Here is a 23,283-nt window from a genome sequence, read left to right as displayed (position 1 = left end):
GCATGACGTCGGGGCAGCATGAGTACGAGCAATTTTCTTTCTTTCTTTTTTTTTACCGTGATGCCGCCCCCCACCACGATGCCCCCCTGGCAACCGCCTGTGTCGCCCGTATCAAAAACCTACAGAAGCGTTCGAGTCTTTTAGTTGCAAAATTGAACTGTGTGTATTTACTAAATCCTGAGAGTAGTTTTTAATGGCCGACGTGGGCTTTGTGTGATACAAACTGTATCTGGCCTTAAGTGCCCTGTTTTGAGCACTCACAGTTCTATTAAAAATTCAGTAGCATTACAATTTAAGAAGTTCAGAAAGCACTGACTGTCTCTATGATATTGCAAAGGCTTCACTTAAGAGGCCACAACAGTCAGCGTGTGTTATGTACCACTGGCTGGCTATTAACCAAAGAAAGGAGGATAAGAAGACAGCTGTAGTTCTGCTGCTGGGAGCCAGGTAGCCACTGCTGGGACACTGGCGTGTTGTATTAGTGATCAAACTATAAAAACAACCCTAAACACAAAATTAAAGAAACATACAAACAGATTATGTTACAGCAAAAAGTGAGTGAACTCCCAGTTTACCGATTAAGCCAGAGGCAGCCACCACAGCACTAAAAACTATGAAATGAAAAACTGCTACTAAGTGAATCTCAATTATTTTAAATAGCTCAACAAACAATACTGCAAATGAAAGTCCTAGAATAAACAGCAGTCAGTGCTGCGTCTGAAAACAAACAAAATTCTCTAACACATAAATATTCATTTTCTGCCTATAATAAAAATTATGACACCTACATATTACTAAATGAAAATACACCAGTAAAACACAATAAAATACATCACAGCAGCTCATCAGGTAAAAGTGTAAATCAGCCCTAGAAAAACAGAACATAGAAGAAATTAAGCACAGTGCAGGACAATAGCAGGAAGCATTCACCGCACCTGGCTACAATCACCGATTTAATCTTTGGTATCCTTCTTGTGATTGGCTGTTCATCTGCATCAGTTGTATCAGTTATTTTTGTGTAATTTTGCATATATTTTCATGGCTGGATTGGTTTAAAAACCAAAAATGCAATGCCTCAGTAACAAAAGCCATGAACACAACACAAGGGCTAATAGTGTGTGTCACACATGGTACAAAAACAGGAAACATAACCCTCTTCCTGTGTGTTGTGGTTGGCTCAAGATGGTATCTGTGAAATCTGTTTTAAGCCAGCTACTGTGTGCCAACGCTTGAAATGAAATTTAACCAAACCAGCAACAAAAGTATTTTTTATAATGAAAAAGTTTTATTTTCAGAAAAGACTGTTTTATTGATGACATATTTTCTCTGACTTTATTGTTGAAAAAATAATTTTGATTATCTAGCTAGAAATAAGTTCAGTCACTAAAACCTGTTTACTATAATTTATTTAGTGAAAGTCAGTGCTACATGATCCGGGCTGTGGGAGGTAGAGGTCCTCCCCCTGGTAGATTTTACATAATAAAAGTGGTGAAAGTTTCAGAGTAGCATATCATTATTCACAGTACAGTTATGTTATGTCACTTGGCTTTTAAAATCAGCTTCTATTACCATTTGACAAAAGGAGTGGCAACTTAAATAGTTATTAATAACTATTAAGGACACGTTTGACCTCAGCCAGGCCCAACTCAGGCCTGTACCATGAAGCAAGTTCGTAAAACTTACCCATTTACTGATATTCATGTTAAGCTGTCACATGACAGCTGGTTTATTAAATTAATAAGTCAGCTAAGGGTTTTCCAGTCAAGGAGTCATATGAATACTAGTTCAATAAAAATTATCTGAAAGACCTGAACATAACTGAACTTTATTTGATGTATTAAGTAATAAATTATTTGCAGTTTGCACTCTGAAGCTACACAATGAAACTACTAAATAAAGTGAAGAAAGGAAGTGGTCTAGACATATGCAGTAACAGAGATGAAGGCACACGAAACGCAGTCTGAAAGGCAGATTGACAAAAGAGCACTGAGATTTAAAATGCATGGAAGATGATTGGCTCATAGACGTAAGGCAAGACTGTTACTGGGCCAGTTTTCTGAAAACAGAATTTTGATGGTGTGGAAAAACAGAAGTAGAACGGTCTAACAGCCCAAACACTCAGGAATGCAGATAGAAATGGTTATGCATGAGCTCAGATGTTAGTCAGTTACCACCAAACTAGATAAAGTAACATGGTGTGAACATGGACGGCTACGGGCCTCCACCAGAGCTTCCTCAGCAAATCGCTACCTTATCGTGGTGGAGGGCTTTGTGAGTCCGAGGGATCCCAGGGGCTATGTTTTCTGGGAGCTTCTGCCCCCTGGTAGTGTCTCCCATGGCAAATTGGTTCAGGGTGAGGGACCAGACAAAGAGCGATTCAGAAGACCCTTATGAGCAATGTTCGCTCTAAGCTGCACGCTGTGTTGCGTACAAAAAAAGAAAATCTAACCAGAATTGAAATTAAGATTAAAACTTTAACAATTCTGTTTTGCAGTGTTAGTCAGTCAGTGACTGGCTGCTCCCGTATGGGATCAGAACGATGCCACCTCATCCCATAGTCCAGCCAATAATGCGATTCACATTCGTATATACCCAGCTAATCAACGTCGTTGACAGGCTATGACAGCGTCCTTATGTGCTGACACCATTGTTTTAGCTAGTAAAGCGGCGTGGCTGATGTGGAGTGAAGCCACGTTAATGACAACGTGTACAACCATTGGAGATGTGAGCAGGACAGACGGAACAATTGACGGAAAAAGTGTGGACTTTATGCCAGTTTTTAATTTGTGTTAATCGGCCACGTAAAACCAGAGTTATGATAAAAATATCTGCAATGTTTGGTTTTCTTCCTCAATACTGTCGTTGTTTATATTTACTGCAGGAAGAAACGGTAAAAATGGCGTTTTGTAAGGAAAACGCTCGAAAGAACTCTCCGCCTGTGAGCAAAAACAAAACATCCCCCGCCCTTTCCTATTCGTCGAAAAATGTACCATGTCGACCAATCAAAACATGATATGGCAACATGGCATTTAGTTGTTTAAGTTTAAGTTTAAGTTTTAGGAGTGACGGCGGTGTTTTGAGATGTGAGAGATTTGCGACATTTAGCGCAAATCTTGTGTAGTTAGTGTGTAGTGTAGTCAATAGTTTTGTTGTGTGTGTCAGAACAATGAGGTGACTGCTGAATGTTACAGGAGTGATACATCTCCTGTTGTCAGGCCTGCAGATATCCGGCTGTAGTTCTGCTTTATCTAATAGTCGACAGAAGTTGTGTTTTTTGGAGTGGCACAAATAATTTGTGTGGCATCAGATTTGATGCAGAACAGCTGATTGTTCTTTAAATAGTTTGAAATGTTTATTTAAAAAGTGCCTTGGCTGCATTTTTAGGTAAAGAGCTGCAAAAAACTTTTTTGAAGAAGTAACTATATAATTAATTGCCCAACATTGGTCATTATTTACTGTATTTTACAGACAGAGTTACAGGACTCTCTCCCAGACCACAGACTCATACTCATAATACAAGTCAGAGCAAAAAAAAAAAAAAAAAAAAAAAAAAAAAAAAAACAAAGTTGTGTGTAAACAACCACGGCAGACCCAGTGGCATTTTAATCATTCTTTATTAATAGTTGACGGTTGCTGTCCACAATACACACAGAGCTGCAGCTCTCCCACTGCCAGCTCAATGTACCCACCACAACAACCACACACAGGACCCACTACAGTATTTAAGTAGGCGGGGTATGATTGCGGATGCCATGCAGGTATTCCATGAAAGGAATACTTCCAGGACTTCCTAAATCCCACTGAGGAAGCAGAGTCTGGGGACAAAGGAAATGACCTACCAGTCTCTGGGGGTGAGGTCACTGAGGCAGTTAAACAACTTCTTGGTGGCAGAGCCCCTGGGTTGGATGAGGTCTGTCCTGAGTTCCTGAAGGCTCTGGATGTTATAGGACTGTCCTGGTTGACACGCATCTACAATGTTGCGTGGAGATCAGGGGTAGTACCTCTGGACTGGCAGACCGGGGTGGTGGTCCCCATTTTCAAGAAGGGGGACCGCAGGGTGTGTTCCAACTACAGGGGGATCACACTCCTCAGCCTCCCTGGGAAAGTTCGTCCATTAGTCGAACCTGGACTGGAGGAACATGTGGTTTTCCTCCTGGTCGTGGAACACTGGATCAGGTCTTTATCCTCTCGAGGATACTTGAAGGGGCATGGGAGTTTGTCCAACCAGTCCACATGTCTTTGTGTGTTGTCGACTGTGTCCCTCAGGGTGTATTGTGGGAGGTGCTGTGGGAGTGTGGGGTGTTTGGCCAATTGCTACAGGCCAACAGTTGCAAGAGCTTGGTCCGCATAGCTGGCAATAACTTGGACTCATTCCCGGTGCGTGATGGGCTCCGCCAGGGCTGCCCTTTGTCACTGATGCTGTTCATAATCTTTATGGACAGAATTTCTAGGTGCAGCCAAGTGTTTAAAGGCTTTCACTTGGGTGGTCTGAGAATTTCATTTCTGCTTTTTGCAGATGATGTGGTTCTGTGGGCATCATCGGGTGATGCCTTCCAGCTCGCAGCTGAGTGTGAATGAGGATCAGCACCTCCAAATCAGAGGCCATGATTCTCAGCTGGAAAGAGAACCTTGAGAACCTTTTCCGGCTCAGAGACGAGTTCCTGCCCCAAGTGGAGATGTTTAAGTATCTTGGGGTCTTGTTCACAAGTGATGGGAGAAGGGAGCCGGAGATCGACAGATGGATTGGTGCTGCAACTGCAGTGATGCGAACGCTTTACCGGTCCGTCATGGTGAAGAGAGAGCTGAGCGATTATGAGCTGTGAGTAGTGACCGAAAGAGCAAGATCGCGCATACAAGCGGTGGAAATGGGCTTACCCTGAAGGGTGCCTGGACTCAAAAGGAGTCAGTTGAGATGGTTTGGGCATCTGACAAGGATGTCTCCTGGGTGCCTCCTGGGTGAGGTGTTCCAGGTATGTCCCACTGGGAGGAGGCCCGGTGACATGCTGGAGAGATTATATCTCTCGGCTGGCATGGGAACGCCTTGGTGTTCCCCCGGACAAGCTGGAGGAGGTGGCTGAGGAGAGGGAGGTCTGGGCTTCTCTGCTTAGGCTGCTGCCCCTGCAACCCGGCCGCGGATAAGCTGAAGAAGATGGATGGATGGATGGATGGATGGATGGATGGATGGTTGGATGGTGTGAACATGGTAAGAAATGGACTGGTAATTAGAGTAAGCAGTCGAAAATGATATGAGAGTAAAGAAAAAATGGCAGGAAGTGAATTCATGCAAAGTTGAAAACTTTGTGGAAGAATGAATTATAATGTGAATTTCATTTTAAAAAGCATGTATACCATGTGCTCTGAACTAAAGAGTAGAGAGACCATCCAGTTTATCATCAGTGCTCAGTTACAAAATCCTGCATGTCTGACTGTATCAGAGTTTGTGTGTGCCTATGAAACCGCTAGATCTGACATTCATTTTGCACATGTTGTATCTCTCGGCACCATCAGTGCTCTAAGCTATTTACAGTACAGATTTTTAGGACAACATGTGCTCCCATTCTCATATCTTTTTTTCAGAAGTGACAAAGTCTCAAGGACATTAAACCACAAGCGAAAGTCTGAAGTATGATTTTAGAAGGTCACAAAACACCGAAGATCAGAATTTCCTAAAGAAACCCACCTGAGGGATTAATAAAGTCCTATCTAATCTAACCTAATTTAATCTAATCTAATCTAATCTAATCTAGTCTAATCTAATCTAATATCTTTTTCTCAGTTACTACATTTTTACATGCATTTTTAGGCTTCTTTGATTTAACAACAAAAGCCACAGTAGGTCCACCAGACCTAGAAACATTTGCTGTAACAAAAAACATGGACACTACTAACAGAAAATATGATAATTTGCATGAAATACAGGAAACATATGTCTTCTTGTGCTGTTGTGGTTGCCCCTTTTTGTCGGTAACACCATCTCCAAACCATACATCACAGCAGGTCTCACTGCCATCTTGTAAACTTTCACTTGTTCTGCCACAAATCACCCCTGGCAGTCATCTCCACTCACTCCACCCTGCTTGCATTCTTTTTCTTCTTCACCTCTCTTGTTCATGTTTGCTTGACATTTTTTGTTTCAACACTGAATGGTTGAGTTGCCATCTCTTTACAGTAGACTCCACAGGCTGTGGTGACTAAATTGTGTTAACCACACGTTTTAACATCTCATGACATAAATAACATAAATTCACTTTGTATCTGTAACACTCTACGTTTCAAACTGTGGAGATTTTTCGTTGTTAGTCATAATGCAGTTGAAAAAATAAACTGATAAAAAAACAGAAAGGTTATGAAGCCTGGATTATGATAACTAACGGAATCTAAGACCAAATTACTGTATTTAAATGAGTGTTAGTACCTAATAGTACCTAATACTCAGTATTTGTTGTGCTGATAGAATTCATCATTCCAAGTCATTCATCAAAAAACCTGTCGTGCCACACAACCTCATCATAGTATAAAGTGTTTGGGAAACATGAAATTTGTTGACACGACTTTGGAAACGTTTTGAACAGAGTGCTGTTTAAACTCCTTCTCATGACGTCACGTTGCGTTTGCATCCTGCCACCTGTAGGAGCAGCACTCGTGGTTCTTATGTGAGGGTGGGAGCAGAGAGCTCATATCTTCACTTTGACTGGAGGACTTGCTCACTTCACAGCTGCTATAGGACTGAGATATTAAGCTGAATTTCAAAGAGACTGTGATACTTGGTGTGAAAAGCAGGAAATATTTCTTTTTCCGTGTCTGTAATTTTACAGGTCAGAAGCTGCAGCCTCAGCAGGCACCGAACTGCTCAAGATGTTGAATAAACTCCTGCAATATGTCCGTAGTGGAAAAATCGGCACCACTGGCACAGGCTTTGGGATTTTCTTCGCATTTATGTATCTGCAAGCCAAGATGTGCGCTTGCTCAGGCCACACTTTTGATTGCAATGAAATGGTGGTCGTGCCTGTTTTTTTAGTATTTTTCCTGGTGCTCCTGATAGACCAGACATTTCGGAGCACAGCGGAGCATCCATCCACGTTTTTATGCCTTGTACTCAAGCGCGTTATCAGAGCGTTTCTAATCAGTCTGCTGTGGATTGTAGCTGTGTTGCTTTTTACAAACTGGTATAGTTGCTGTACCACTGATGAAAAAAAGAGGAAGCTGTTCTGCAAACCTGAGGGTCTCACGGCTGATGAAACAGCTCAAATAACTGAGCTGCAAATGAAGTCAAAGGTGAGGATGTTTTGTTATTTTTCACACACAGTGCACATGTAATGTTATTGTTCTGTTTTTTTAATTTATGAAAGTATAATAAATACACACACACATTAATGCTGTTATGTTTTGTATGTTTGTTGCTTCTTTTTCAGCTTGCTGCTTACTCTCTGCTCCTCAGCATGACTGTTGTTGCTTTCTTCATGACTTGGAGTGGGTGGAGAAAATGGTTTATAAAAAAATTCAGTTGTTGCAACAAGAAAACTTTTTACTACAAACTGATTTTGGAAGAAGAGAAAAAAGTTCTGGAGGAGCTTTTGAGGAAAGAAGCAAATGAGACTCTGACTAAAGAAATCACGAGCAACATAAAAAGGAAAGACTGGGACGGCTGTTTAAATGTTGCTCAACAAATGATCAGTAAAGCAAAACATCAAAAACCAGAAGCAACCAACCAGCAGATCAACTGGATCAGTGAGGGGAGCTCCAGCAGAGGGGGGCAGCATCATCAAGCAGCAGCACATCAGCAGGTAAAAGGCTCTGTTATATACAGATGTTACAGCTGCCAGACTCAGTCAGGGGCGTCAGACTCAATCACTGAAGGAGCACATTTTTTTTATTCATTCATAACATTATTTTGCAGGCACAAAAGTATGAACTTCAAGCACTGTCACGAGGTAAATACACCCACAATCCTTATTTCACCTTACAGCTTTCTTGACATCACTTAACTTCCCTTTTACTGTGATAATTCAAAAAAACCAGACACTTCATTATGTTTCTTCAGTGATGTGAAGACGGTGATCTGCACATTTGCCCCCCGAGGTCTCTGCTGTACCTGTCTTCACTAAAACTGTTGCATATCAAGTGCTTATTTTTTTTGCTGGTTTTACATTTACAAAACTATCATAATGACACAACAGACAGTAAATTTCTAAACTGAGCCAAAAGCTGTGATTCAGCTTAGACATGAACTTTAAACTGATCTGTTATTAGAAATTTATAGTTTATTCAATAAAAGCAATAAGTGGTGAACCAGCGTATTTATCATCCTATTTGAATTAATGAAGGATGAACTCATTTTAACGTTACACTTTTTAATAATTAGAGTTCAATTTAACCACTTTATAGTGTTTTTGTATTGTGGAAAGAAGTCAGAGAACCGAGGTATTCTGGAGTTGTCCAAACAGACAAACTCCACACAGAAAGGCCACAGCCACGTTTGAATCTTGCTCCTGTAAGGTGACAGTGCTAACTACTGCGACGCCCTGCCAGCCTGTCTCAGATCTCCAGTCCATGTCAAGGCACCTTCTGCTCCCTGTCCCCTTGAACTTTGTGGATGTAGAGTTTCACAGTTTCATGATTCCGTAAAATTTGTAAAATGTATTTTCCTTTATTTGACCCAAACTCAGTATCTCAGTAGCTACAGGTAAAATTTGACTGGCACAGCCTCAATGTAAAAAAAATGTAGTATTTGGAAAAACAAATAAAAGTATAAAAGTTTTAAATAATTTATTGTTTATGTATTTTGGGTCACTTCAAGTAATCAAATTTCAAGTTAAAAAAAATGAAATTTAGGGTGTTTGCTGCTGTTAAATGTCAAAATGGGTCAAATTCAACCTGAATAGTATATATGGGTTAAACTTCTGTGTATGAAGCTTTAGACACATAACAAACTGATGAGTCATGTGTTGGATGGATACGTGACGATGTGAATATCTGAGTGAAAACGAGCCCTAAATTACTTTAAAAATCTAAAATGGGATTAGATGTAGTCTAAAGGGGATTTTTAAATGCAGACTGTCTGTGTCCTGAACATTTCAAGTAGGAACTTGTTCACAGAAAGACATTCAGTCATTTAAATTATTTTAAACAACAATTTTAATGCTGCAGTTTTTAAAAATTTGGGCTGTACCTCAATATCTTTCACTGAAAATCACCTAAATGGTCACTCACAGGCCAATTGCATAGCAAGAACATGAATAACAATCATTAATTCAGACTAAATCAGGCTCAGATGCAGTTCTGATTCTGGTCATTCTGGTCTTTTCCCATCCAGATCAGATTTTAGATCTGCTCACAGTGGCTGTTAAATAAAGCTTTTAATCTCCTATTGCTGTTTTTTTCAATTAAACATCACCATCTGTTCAATTCCTCAGTGAACAAAGTCAGAACTCTGTGTTTGTTGCACACACTGCCTGGAATCGGGCCCAGAAGTAAGAACAGGCTATAAGTACAATTTGTCCCAGTAAAAACTAACGATTCCTCGGGTTGTGTGTGTATTGTGCTTTATTTTAATTGTTTTAATTGTTCAAGTCCGGTTTAATTTGATTCTGTTAAGACCGAAGTTTAGTTTTCAGTCTAGTTCTTACTGTAATAACTTTGTTCTTTATAGACACAATTTGTTTTCTGACAAAAATGTTTTTTCTGTCCGATAGAGATCAGAGACAGCGAACCATTATTTAATGAAACCTCTTGAAAGTGGATTAAGAGAGGCAGCTAAAGAATCAATGCAAGTGACCACAAGAAATCATGCCCATCCAGCAGTCCAGTTTCTGAAGCTTACCTGGGTTCAGGTGTTGGGTGCAGCAGTCTAAGCAGAGACACCCAGACCTCCTTTTCCTTTGCAGCTTCCTGCACCAGAGGCCCAGTCTCTCTTTATACAATCTTTGTCAGACTATGTAAAGCGTCCATTCTGTGTTGTTGCTGTTTGTAATGATAAATCTAAAGAATTTTTTTTATTATGCTTTATTGTGTCTGTTGCCTATTGACAATTCAGCTTTCACATTAATAAATATGCAAACTGAGTGCTGTAAATACAAAAATATTCATCAAAATAAATTCTTCTGCAAAAAAAAGTCATACCATTTGATATTTTGTTGGTCCACCTTAAGCTCTGATAATAGCACATTGTTCCCGTGACATTGTTTTGATAGCTAATGTGGTGTCATTTTACGCAAAGATCTTGTCTTCGTGATGGCAAAATTGGACTGCTACATGATTTTTGGGGGGCACATAGAATTGGTGAACCTAGATCTCCAATCCATCTCTTACCTATTTCTCTAAGTTATTTAATATGCAATAATGTTAAAATTGTGCTTTTTAGACTTTTTTTTCATGACTGCACAGGAAGAAATAAGTCTGCTACCTCAGTTTTTTGAATAAAATATGAAAGTCTAGAGAAATTAAAATTGTACATCCAGCAGTGGACTGCTACATAATATGAACCTGTATGTGTCTGCCGTGAAGTCATCACTGAGAGCTTGGAAAACTCAAGCAGTCAACCCACCAATCCAAGCACCAGAACACAAACTGACTGGGTTTAGCATGCATACAAAAACTGTACCAGAGTAATGAAGTACTTTAGCTTTCACTTGGTTTTTTTGTTTGTTTGTTTGTTTTTGTAGTTTTCTTATTATTTGAGTTGATTTTTTTAAAATATATAGCGATATAGATAGATATCCCCACACACACACACACACACACACACACACACACACACATTTTTGGACAAAATGGGGACATTTCTGTCTTCACTGATAATAAAAGACTGCACATTAAGAACTCCAGTACTTGTATCCGGTGAGGCTACATATAATATAGGCAATATTAGTGGTTGGTGTTGGTAACAGCAAATACACAGGTCACAATTATATGAGCAGCAGAACAAATTTCTTTTTTTTCTAAGAAAGATGGAAGGTCATTTGGAGGTGCTTTTGATGTTTTAAACAATTAAACTGTTCCATTTGCATTAACAGCCACCTTGCAGCCCATTGGCTGTTGTCTGACAACAATGCATTGTTCTGACCAAGCATTATCCAATCACATTCAGTTTCAGCACTAACTTCAAACAGCTTGTTTACCTTGTAACTGTCACCATGGACACCAGTTTACCCACACACCGGCTACTTCCTGTTCGTGTTGGTATCTGATGTTCCTCTTTGTTACTTTTTATGTTTTACAATAAGCTCACCATAGTACATAGTGTTGCATCTGAATATACGTTAGCTCATTACAAAACCAACCAGATGTTCTGTGGTTTAAAAAGAAAAAGACTGAATTTGCAGAAGTGATGAAGATGATCCCTTTGATTTCATTCAAGATGTTTCCTGTCTCATAAATGTTTCTCAAAATGTTTCCTGTGCCCTTTGATTTGTTAAAAATGTTTGTTCTAAAATCTAGTAAAGGAAGTCACGTTCTTCATTATTTCTCCTGCCTAATCACAGTGATTTAATACGTTTTAATGGCAATTGATCCTTAAAAGAGGCCAATCTAAGACAAATGGTGCAGTAGAAATGTGTGTTTGTTTGCAAGTGCCTTATTGTGGAAAGGGTTTGTGGGATTATTATATTATCTTATGCTATGTTACACCCCTAATTAAAGATTGTGAAATTATTATGTAGTTTTAGTTTGCATTATTCTCCTGAATTAGGAGAAGATGATAACTATTACATTTGGTAATCTGATTTGTATCTGCTGTAGACTTCAGATTTATTGCGAATGAATGATATTGTCTATGATGCATTATACTGCTGAGTTATAAGAAATAGTGTTTTCGGAGAGTCATGGCCTTATTTGTCTGATTAGAAAAGAACAGAACATACTGCAGAGAGAGAAAGAATGTGAATGTTTAGGTTTTTACGACTAGGTGGGGGCCACTAGAGGCTATAAGAGTTTGAGTCACCCTCCACCAGTTGGAGATTTGCTGTGACCCTCTGCATGCATGTCTCCCCATCCGGATGGTTTATGCTCAAAAGTGTTGAATTGTGTGTAATAAAGTAATTGTTGATTGAGCATTTATACACCGAGTATCGTCCTTCCTTTAGCCCAAAGATCGAAAGAATCGGGAGGATTTAACAATTTGGTGCCTTGTGACCCGGATCTTTGGTGTGCTGAGGAAGGCAGATTTGGCCTGTGGTGAGAGCGTGAGGCGAGGCGAGCAGAGGACCGGTCCAAATATAAAAGGGTAAGCACAGCCTGTTGTATTATAAATACCAAATGTGCATATTGGAAATTCTAAATTAATCTGTTCACTGAGTTACACGTATTTTCACATTAAATTTATCGGTGTCCAGGTTTTCGTCATTGTTTTCGAGATACTAACATCACAGCGTTGGTTAGAGTTCTTAATGATATTCTTGTAATCACTGATACTGGACGCTCTATGGTCCTAGTTTTACTGGACCTCTCTTCGGCCTTTGATATGGTAGACCATAACATTTTATTACTAAGACTTGAGCACACTGTGGGTATTAGAGGCACTGCCCTCGACTGGTTTAAATCATACCTCGCTGATAGATCCTTATCAGTTCACTTAGGCACCTTCTCCTCTTCCTCCGCTCCGGTCTGTTGTGGTGTGCCTCAAGGATCAGTTTTAGGCCCTATTCTCTTCTCATTGTATTTGCTCCCTCTAGGCACAATCTTTGAAAAATACAATATCGCCTTCCACTGTTATGCCGATGACATACAGATCTATTTTGAACTTACTGACGACCTTGCTGTGTCCCTGCACTACTTTCAAGAATGCATGCGGGAGGTCAAAGAATGGTTCCTGAGTAATTCCCTCGTTTTAAATGATAAGAAGACTGAGATTGTGGTGTTCAACAGTAAAATCCCTCGTGCCCAACTCTGTGCTGCCCTGGGTTCCTTTGCTAGTTTTTCTTGTGACTATGTCAGTAACTTGGGTGTACTGCTGGATAGCTCGCTCAAACTCGATAAGCAAGTGTCTGCTGTAGTGAGATCTAGCTTCCACCAACTGCGCCTTATCTCTAAGGCTAGGCATTATATTCCGCATGAGGACCTGGAGAAGCTTATTCACGCTTTTGTGACCTCCAGGTTGGATTATTGTAACTCCTTGTACTATGGTCTTCCCTCTTCTCTTCTTCTTAAACTGCAAACAGTCCAAAATGCAGCAGCCCGCCTTTTGACTGGTACCAGGAAATTTTGCCATATTACCCCTGTCCTAGCTAGCCTGCATTGGCTGCCCATAAAGTACCGTATTCAATTTAAAATATTACTCCTTACTTTCAAAACTATTAATAAATTAGCGCCAAGTTATCTTAGTGAACTTCTCAAACCACATACTCCTGCTAGAACACTCAGATCTGCCACTCAACTACTTCTGACCCAACCCAGATCTCGACTGAAGTCCCGGGGTGACCGTGCGTTTGCTCTGGCTGCCCCGGTACTGTGGAATACCCTTCCTCTCGACCTCCGCGCATCTGACTCCATTGCACTGTTCAAATCACGATTAAAAACCCACTTATTCAATCTTGCCTTTCCCTCTAGTTAATATTTCTTTTATGATTTTATATCATGCACTTCTATGCTCATTTAAATTCTTGTTTGCTCTGTACCTGTTGCTTTCCTATGTATTAGTGACAGTTATCTGTTTGCATATTTAGTACTTGCTTTGGTCCTATTTCTATTATCCTCCTCCTATACTCTATTTTACTTGTTAAGCACCTTGGCATACCCTTGGTTTTTAAGTGTGCTTTATAAATAAAGTTTATTATTATTATTATTATTATAAGTTGAGGCTGAATTCCAGTGTGACATAGGAACTGCCTCTAACAAGAAACTAATAACATACTACGTTGAGTCTAGAGTTGCAGCCCACGTTACCTTCCACATTTAACTTTGTTTAAGACTGGCTTCTGTGGCAATAAGATAGTAGAAAATTTCTAAGTTGCGGCCAAAAGGTCAGCATATGAAATATAGGTGAAATAGAGGCTGGCTTGTGGTGCGGTTACGCTTTGAATTATTTCTAAGTTGAGCTCAGAAGGCTCTGTGTGTGTTTCTGCTCGTGAGACACGCTTTTTGTGTGTTTCATTGTATGAAATATGAAGCGGAGACACATTTTAGGATCCAAGGTTGACGCCTAGTGGACCTGTGAAAATTAATTTTGCCCTGGGGTTGGCTCCCCCACCGTACGTTGGACGCGGCGTACGGACCAGCGACGTCTGGAGGTCCAGGCTTATCACCGGAGAGCTGAGGGTCCTCAAACGATAACAGAATAACACTGGAACCGCTGTGTAATCACGGATTCACATTTATTCTGGACTAGAACAAGACACATTTTGGGATCAAAGGTTGAGTTCTAGATTAGTCAAAAGGTTGAATTCCTCGTTTCGGTGGTTGAAAGTGTTGATTGCTTTGTGCCTGTCCCCTGACGAGTGTGTATAATTAAATTAAGAGAGTAAAGAGGGTAATTTGGAGCCGCATTGAGATAGAGCAAGGAGAGAATTAGAGGAGAAACTAAAGCTTTAAGAAAAAGTTGGGTTGGATTTTGGGCCAACGGACTTGTGGAGGTTGGGAAGGCGTCCGGAGCATCGCAACAAAAGGTGAAACAAAAACACGCATACAAGCAGAGAAATGTGAGAGAAAGGCTTCTTTTAAGGAAACGCCTTGTTTGAGAAAAAAGTTCAAATCAACCCGCCTACAAATGCACACACACGCAATGAAAAAGCAGCTTACACTCATGAACACGTGAAGATTTTTCAGCAAGGTTAAAACAGGGAAACCTAACATACACCTGTTGTTAAATGGTCAAGTTTATCCATTACTAACAAATAAACTCTCTGGGTTGCAGGACAATAACTTAACTTCAAAGAAGAAAGGAAAAAAAGAGACTGGTATGACCGACCAGTGATGAAACAATAAATTTAGTGGTTAAGAGTCAAATTGTGAGATGCTTTCTCCTGATTGAACAACACTAGTTCAATTCAATTCAATTCAATTTTATTTATATAGCGCCAAATCACAACAAAAGTCGCCTCAAGGCGCTTCATAGATACAGAGATAAACCCAACAATCATATGACCCCCTATGAGCAAGCACTTTGGCGACAGTGGGAAGGAAAAACTCCCTTTTAACAGGAAGAAACCTCCGGCAGAACCAGGCTCAGGGAGGGGCGGGGCCATCTGCTGCGACCGGTTGGGGTGAGAGAAGGAAGACAGGATAAAGACATGCTGTGGAAGAGAGACAGAGATTAACAACAGGTATGATTCAAAGCAGAGAGGTCTGTTAATACATAGTGAGTGAGAAAGGTGACTGGAAAGGAAAAACTCAATGCATCATGGGAATCCCCCGGCAGCCTACGTCTATTGCAGCATAACTAAGGGAGGATTCAGGGTCACCTGGTCCAGCCCTAACTATATGCTTTAGCAAAAAGGAAAGTTTGAAGCCTAATCTTGAAAGTAGAGATAGTGTCTGTCTCCTGAATCCAAACTGGAAGCTGGTTCCACAGAAGAGGGGCCTGAAAACTGAAGGCTCTGCCTCCCATTCTACTTTTAAATACTCTAGGAACAACAAGTAGGCCTGCAGAGCGAGAGCGAAGTGCTCTAATAGGGTGATATGGTACTACAAGGTCATTAAGATAAGATGGGGCCTGATTATTTAAGACCTTGTATGTGAGGAGCAGGATTTTGAATTCAATTCTGGATTTAACAGGAAGCCAATGAAGGGAAGCCAAAACAGGAGAAATCTGCTCTCTCTTTCTAGTCCCTGTCAGGACTCTTGCTGCAGCATTTTGGATTAGCTGAAGGCTTTTCAGGGAGTTTTTAGGACTTCCTGATAATAATGAATTACAGTCGTCCAGCCTGGAAGTAATAAATGCATGAACTAGTTTTTCAGCGTCACTCTGAGACAGGATATTTCTAACTTTAGAGATGTTGCGCAAATGGAAGAAAGCAGTCTTACATATTTGTTTAATATGTGCGTTGAAGGACATGTCCTGGTCAAAAATGACTCCAAGGTTCCTCACAGCGTTACTGGAGGCCAAGGTAATGCCATCCAGAGTAAGAATCTGGTTAGATACCATATTTCTAAGATTTTCAGGGCCGAGTACAATAACCTCAGTTTTATCTGAATTAAGAAGCAGAAAGTTAGCGGCCATGCAGGTCTTTATGTCTTTAAGACATTCCTGCAGTTTAACTAATTGGTGTGTGTTATCTGGCTTCATGGACAGATAGAGCTGGGTGACTAGTGATTTACAGGAGGAATGAAATGCTCCTTTGTGAGTTTAAACATGATCTTAACCTCAACTAAAAGCTAAATATGAATAACACAAGAACTATAATCACAAATCTAACATGAACTGAATACAAAACTATACTCAGAGCGCTAGATCAACTTATATTACTGTTACAGCTAACATGATTGTTTTGTCCACGACATTTGCACATTCCTTACCTCTACAGGAATCCCCCATTGCTCTGAGGATTACCCAGAATTTCTTACCCTTTGTAAATATTGCAGGGTGACTTTTGCAACAGTAGGTGGTGCCAATGCTTTAACTTGAACTCTATTTAACTATGTTACACTTCCATGGCCTTTTTAAAAAAAACTGTTCTAACTAACCGAATCATAGACTGAATGCTTTGTCATGCAAACACATTTTCTTTCACAAGAGGAGCACTATGGCACTATCCACTCTTTGTAGGCTCATCTTTTAATCTTGTTTTCATAATACACTGAACAAAAATATAAACGCAACACTTTTGTTACTGCTCCCATTCCCCATGGGATGGACGTAGAGACCTAAAATTCATTCCAGATACACAATATAACCATCCCTCCCAAACAGTGGTCACAAATCAGTCCAAATGTGTGGTAGTGGGCACATCTGCTATATTGAGATAATCCATCCCACCTCACAGGTGTGCCACATCAGGATGCTGATCTGACATCATGAGTAGTGCACAGGTGTACCTCAGACTGCCCACAACAAAAGGCCACCCTGGAATGTGCAGTTTTTTGCGCTATTGGGGGTCTGGGGACCCAGAACCGGTCAGTATCTGGTGTGACCACCATTTGCCTCATGCAGTGCAACACATCGTCGCATGGAGTCTATCAGATTGTCAATTGTGGCCTGTGGAATGTTGGTCCACTCCACTTCAATGGCTGTGCGAGGTTGTTGGATATTCGTGGGAACTGGTACACGCTGTCGTATACGCCGGTCAAGCACATCCCGAACATGCTCAATGGGTGACATGTCCGGTGAGTATGCTGGCCATGCAAGAACTGGGACATTCTCAGCTGCCATCTGCCCTGAACAATGTGAACCATGATTCATCCGTGAAGCGCACACCTCTCCAACGTGCCAGACGCCATCGAATGTGAGCATTTGCCCACACAAGTCTGTTACGGCGACGAGCTGGAGTCAGGTCAAGACCCCGATGAGGACGACGGGCATGCAGTTGAGCGTCCCTGAGACGGTTTCTGACAGTTTGTGCAGAAATTGTTTGGTTGTGCAAACCAATTGTTCCAGCAGCTGTCTGGGTGGCTGGTCTCAGACGATCTTGGAGGTGAACCTGCTGGATGTGGAGGTCCTGGGCTGGTGTGGTTACACGAGGTCTGCGGTTGTGAGGCCGGTTGGATGTGCTGCCATATTCTCTGAAACGCCTGTGGAGACGGCTTATGGTTGAGAAATGAACATTCAATGCACGGGCGACAGATCTGGTTGACATTCCTGCTGTCAGCATGCCAATTGCACGCTCCCTCATTGCTTGTGGCATCTGTGGCATTTTGCTGTGAGACAAAACTGCACATTCCAGGGTGGCCTTTTGTTGTGGGCAGTCTGAGGTACACCTGTGCACTACTCATGATGTCAGATCAGCATCCTGATGTGGCACACCTGTGAGGTGGGATGGATTATCTCAATATAGCAGATGTGCCCACTACCACACATTTGGACTGATTTGTGACCACTGTTTGGGAGGGATGGTTATATTGTGTATCTGGAATGAATTTTAGGTCTTGTGATATTATTCTGTTATTATATGTTACCTTATATATGTAATCAAAATAGTTGAATTATGTTAACTGCTGTAGATCATATTATACCCTTTAATATAGAGTGTGTGATTAGTATGTAGTTTTAGTTTGCATTATACTTCTGACTTAAAAGAGTGTGAAAATCATTCGATCTATTTGTTTGACCTGTATTACTCAACACTGTTGAATGTATTACATTGTTTCTTGACATGTTTTACTGCTGAATCATGAGGAGAAGGTTGTGTGCAGAGGACCTTGTCCAGATAATGGAAGAAACAGACCACATTCCTTTTGTGAAGAGCAGAAAGACAGGGAGCCGAGGTCATAACTTAGGCGCCGTAAGAGAGAAAGAATGTGAATGTTTAGGCTTTTACGACCAGGTGGGGGCCACTAGAGAGTATAAAAAGCTGTGTAACCCGTCACCACTTGGAGACTTGCTGTGACCCTCTTCAGGCAGGTCTCCCCATCATGATGGTTCTAATGCTCATAAGTGTTGAATTGTATGGAAATAAAGAATTGTTGATTGAGCATTTATACACCGAGTATCGTCCTTCCTTCAGCCCAAAGATTCAAAGAATTGGGAGATTTCAACAGTCTCTACGTCCATCCCATGGGGAATGGGAGCAGTAACAAAGGTGTTGCGTTTATATTTTTGTTCAGTGTATTATCTGTGTGGAATATGAAAAGAAAAGAGACAGAAAGAGAGAAAAGAAGCAGGAGGTGGGTTGAGGCTGAAACAGAGAGACATGCTGCATCTCCAACTGCTGCATCTTTAACAAAACACACTCAAACCATACACAGCACCTGAAAGATAAGAAAAAGAAAGATACACAAACAAACACTGCATTTTCTGTGTGTGTAAGACAGCGAATGTTACTTGAAAACGAGGGTGATAGACTGCTATAATGCCCCTAGTGAGGCAGGTAAAGACCCCGGATACATGGCCTTCCACAGCTCCACAAGAGTGCTGAAGACCTGAGGCCACACATCTTGAAAAAAAAAATGCCGCCCTGTCGTGCTTGAACATGTTGCTGGTTTTTCAAAGTAGCACAGTCTAAAACTGTGGGAGCAATAGGTTGGTGTTTTATGTGTGTGGGTGTGTTCCCTTTCTTGCTTCAACATACTGATGCCTCAAATAACAAATGAAATGCATCCCAAAGCATAAAGACTGTTTGAACATCTAGGTTTGTCATTAAAAGTAAAAGATCCAAAAGAGAAACAAGTAGTTGGAGATGTTTGGTTTAAATTTATGGTAAATGGGCTGATTCTTACTCGCGGGCAGCACTCAAAGCGCTTTATACAACATACCACATTTACACAATCCTTTTTTTCTATGCTTTTAAGTGCTTCCAAACCAACATTCAAACATTGACACACCGATGGTTGCATCAGAGAGCAACTCTTGCCCAAGGACATTTAGCAAAATAGACATTTTTTATCATCAATAGCATTTTTCTCATTTTAAACTAAAAAATTTGTTTTTTACTTTTTTTCTATGGGCAAAAATGCCATCTGTTTGCGTGAGCGCCTGTGAGCGTGCTTGCATGTCTGTGCGCACCCGTGTGCCCATGCCTTTGTCCTGGCCCATGCTTGTGTGTGTGTGTGTGTGTGTGAAAAATCTGTTAAACCTTACTAATGTGCTTTTGTAACGTTCAGTATGGCGAGTCATACAGGCTGCATACCGCCTTGCAAAACTTTATTTACATTTATTTGCGTATGTATTTTGCAAACTGGTAATGTCGCGGTTCGAATTTTGAGGGAGAGACATACGACTGAAAGTCCATAGTGGGTCAACACAAATTATTTTATTTAAAACACATATATTCGGTGAAGATAGGCTCTGCAAAACATCAGGCTCCATCTCCCCCCTTACAATAGGTGGTTGTGATATTTATACTTATGATGACCAGTAACTCGCGTCACTAAAACAGAACAGTTCCTCTTTCAGTTCCTCCAGCATCCTGTTATTCTACTTGTCTAGACTTAAACAACACTTGCAATCAGTTTACCCAGACAGGCTATGTGTCTGTGTCGTTAATCTAAGTGCATGACCTCCCTCTACCTCATCTGTTACCAGGCAAACTCCAGTGCAGCCTGCTGAATGCACACAGGCAATATGTAGTAAATTATACTATAAACATGTAGGCAACCTTTCAATAGCTGAACTTTGCTCCATTGATTGGCCAGACATCGCGCTGCCCGTAGCTTCAAACCATTAATTAACTTAACCGAGCTTCAACCCTTTAATTATGCAATATGTGTATAACATGATTACAGTTGCACCTGCAATGAAAGATTATGTGCGCTTATGCTAACACCTAAAATACAGACTTTAATATAACCTCACCAGTTTTAATAAATGTGTCAACGAAATGACAATAATGATAAATCATAAATGATGCAACAGTAATAATAAGGATCATAAATAGTAACCTAGATTATGAATGTAAAATAATATTTCATCTCGACAGTAAGTAGTAGTAGAGATTTAGAATCAAAGTCCAAGTCACAAACTCTCGTGATCCCAAACAACCCCCAAGCATAACCTCACTGCGGCTCCCACCTAACCCAAACCCTTAGGCAAGTGCTCGTTACCACAATAATAACGTAGTTACTGTAACGCATTACTTAATAACGCGTTAGTCCCTACACTGGTAGTTAGTGTGTTGTGTGGGCCTTGTTTTGTTCTGTGTGTCAGTGAGGGTACTATAGTGAATGTAACAGCTGCTGCCAAAAGCCAACAAAGGCAGACTGCAATGTAAACACTGTCTCCAGGTGGGAAACAGAATCAGAATCAGAATACTTTATTGATCCCTGGGGGAAATAATTTTTTGTTACAGTGCTCCATTATAAACCAACATTAAGACAAGACAGACAATACACTAACTAAGAATAGTATCTCACATGCTCTGATTACTGCAATCAGTTCTGCACTCTGAGCTGAATGCGTGTGTGGCAAAGCTCTTGCTTCCACTATGGTGTCTGATGTGGTTACTGCATATCCTACACAGTTATGCCCTAGTGCATTTTTTGATGCTGAACCATCAACAAAGATGCCAATGAAACTTTCTTGTGGTGTACTGTAAATGTCAGCACGTGGTTTAGTTTCCTCTTCTAATTTTTCCACGTAGCGATGTGTTTTTCCCTCTGTGGGTGTTGGCAACAATGTGCTAGGATTTAAAGGTCCACATCTCACTATGTTGATGTGGGATTGTGAAAGCAGTGTGCCAACATAGGAGAGTTGTCTCGCGTGTGTTAAGAAAGGCAAATCTGAATCGAGTTTACTTGAATAGAAAGCTAGTGGCCTTTGTATCAATACTGCCTTCATGTATCCCTGTGTTCCATCTACGTTTAAGTAGAATGTTTTGTCATAATCTGGTAATGCAAGCACAACGTTAGTTTGGAGCAAGATTTTTAGTTTATTAAATGCTCCTTCTGCTTCTGGTGTCCACTGTATTTTATCTTTTAAAGCAAGATCTTTTCCATAGATTAGGTTTTGCAGTGGTTGTACCTGTGCCGCATATTCTGGAATCCACACCCTGCAGTAATTACATAACCCGAAAAAACTCATCATCTTTTGCTTAGTTTGTGGCTGTGGCGCATTTTGTATAGCTTCTTTTCTTTTGTTTAGGAGTTTTCTTCCTTCACCTGAGAGGGTATGACCTAAGTATGTTACTTCAGGTCTCCATAATTGGAGTTTATTCAGAGACACTTTGTGGCCTTGCTCAGCCAGGTGACGCAGCACAGCCATAGTATTCTGTTTGCACCCTTCCTCTGTGTGGCCAGTCACTAAAATATCATCTACGTAAAGTAGAAACTGTCCTTCTGCTGGCAGGAGGCAGGACATCATTGATTTCTTTAAAGCTTCAGCATAGAGAGTGGGGCTGTTTTGAAATCCCTGAGGTAACCTAGTATAGGTGTATCTCTGTCCCTCAAATGTGAAGCCAAACAAGTGTCGCACATCTGGATGTAAACGCACTGAGAAAAAGGCGTTTGATAAATCTATCACTGAGAACCATTGTTCTTTTGGAGTGACTTGATTCAGTATAGTGTGGGGATTTGCTACTATTGGTGGTATCATTTCAGTAATTTCATTTATTGCTTGCAGATCATGTACCAAACGATACTTTCCAGTGTTAGCTTTCTTAACTGGGAAGATTGGAGTATTACAGGTAGCAGAATTAGTTTTTATTAAAATTCCTGCTTTTTCCATATCTTTTATCACTGGCTTAATCCCTTCTATTGCTTCCTTACATAAGGGGTACTGTGGTTTAATGGGCCTGTGGGATGAGACAGTCTGTACTATTACTGAGTCTGCGTTTTTTATTAATCCCACATCAGTTGGTCCATTCGACCACAGTGTAGAAGGTAAACTTTTAAGTGCTGGCTCTTCTTCTAACGAGAGAATTTCTCATTTTTGTGTGCTGTCGTACAAATGAGTGTTGGGTGTAGTTCTTATCACCCAGCCCAGTGTGTATCTCATGCACCCTGTTCTTTTACCCTGTGAAGAACCCTCTTCTTCTGTAGGCGTATATTTATCATTTTCTACCTTTTGCAGGATATTATCTAATTGGTACCATTGTCATGGTCCTGCGGCCATGACTCAGTGACTTTGTGTTTGTGTTCTTTATTTGTTCTTTATTTCATTATTATTCGTAGGCTGTTTTGGGATGGTTTGTGTTTTGGGAATTAGATACGGGGTTCTGGGTTTGTGCTCCCTCTGTTGGTCCCTGGTGTTAGTGTTCCCCTGTCTCGTCAGGTTAATCAGGTCCAGCTGTGTCTCCCACCTGTGTGTGATTTCCCAGTGTGTCTCTGTGTACTTATGGTGTGTGTTTGCCTCTGTTCCTCGTCGCGTCGTCTGTGTTCATACCCTGTGAAATCCCCTGCGTGCTCTCCCTGCTGTTCTCCCTTCATGTTTGCCACTCCTTTGTGTAGTTTCGCCCAGTTTAGGTCATCCTTAGTTCTTTTTTGCCATCTCCGCTTTATGTTTGGTTTTGTCAATAAATCGCCTTCACATCTGAGTAAGTGCTGCATTCGAGTCCTCCTTTCCACTCTTCACATGGCCGCTGCCCCGAGCCGTGACAACCATTGTGTACCTGTTGTTTTTGCAACTGACACATGGGGTTTTGTGATCCTGTTTAGTGTTTTTACTGGGTCTGGTTGGATCACGGAGCATACTGCATTTCCGCTTTTTGTAACATATAAGTGTTGCAAAGTCAAATATGGGCTATCACTGAGATAGCTGGCTGTGCA

General features: G+C 40.9%; 1 protein-coding gene across 2 annotated transcripts; it reads left to right on the top strand.

Moving 5' to 3' along the window:
- The first annotated feature begins 6,700 nt into the window (after positions 1-6,700).
- Positions 6,701-10,099, top strand: LOC113013339 (uncharacterized). Of its 2 annotated transcripts, XM_026154165.1 has the most exons (4): positions 6,701-7,275; positions 7,413-7,784; positions 7,898-7,931; positions 9,693-10,099. In XM_026154165.1, the coding sequence occupies exons 1-4, from the start codon at positions 6,856-6,858 to the stop codon at positions 9,731-9,733; spliced, it is 867 nt and encodes a 288-aa protein (XP_026009950.1). In that variant the 5' UTR covers positions 6,701-6,855; the 3' UTR covers positions 9,734-10,099. The 2 variants fall into 2 exon arrangements, with proteins under 2 accessions (XP_026009950.1, XP_026009949.1); XM_026154164.1 differs by lacking the exon at positions 7,898-7,931.
- Positions 10,100-23,283: the final 13,184 nt, after the last annotated feature.

This window comes from Astatotilapia calliptera, chromosome 20, assembly GCF_900246225.1.
Source record: "Astatotilapia calliptera chromosome 20, fAstCal1.2, whole genome shotgun sequence".
Classification (NCBI taxonomy): Eukaryota; Metazoa; Chordata; class Actinopteri; order Cichliformes; family Cichlidae; genus Astatotilapia; species Astatotilapia calliptera.
Note: the sequence above shows the minus strand (reverse complement) of the source record. Positions and strands in the feature narration are given on the sequence as shown.

What these genes read in the sequence shown, in the direction of transcription:
- LOC113013339 (XM_026154164.1), top strand. Translation starts at nt 6,856, where the DNA reads ATGTTGAATAAACTCCTGCAATATGTCCGTAGTGGAAAAATCGGCACC. An exon ending in AGCTGCAAATGAAGTCAAAG is followed by an intron (nt 7,276 to 7,412) that starts GTGAGGATGTTT and finishes CTTCTTTTTCAG; the next exon opens with CTTGCTGCTTACTCTCTGCT. An exon ending in AAGCAGCAGCACATCAGCAG is followed by an intron (nt 7,785 to 9,692) that starts GTAAAAGGCTCT and finishes TCTGTCCGATAG; the next exon opens with AGATCAGAGACAGCGAACCA.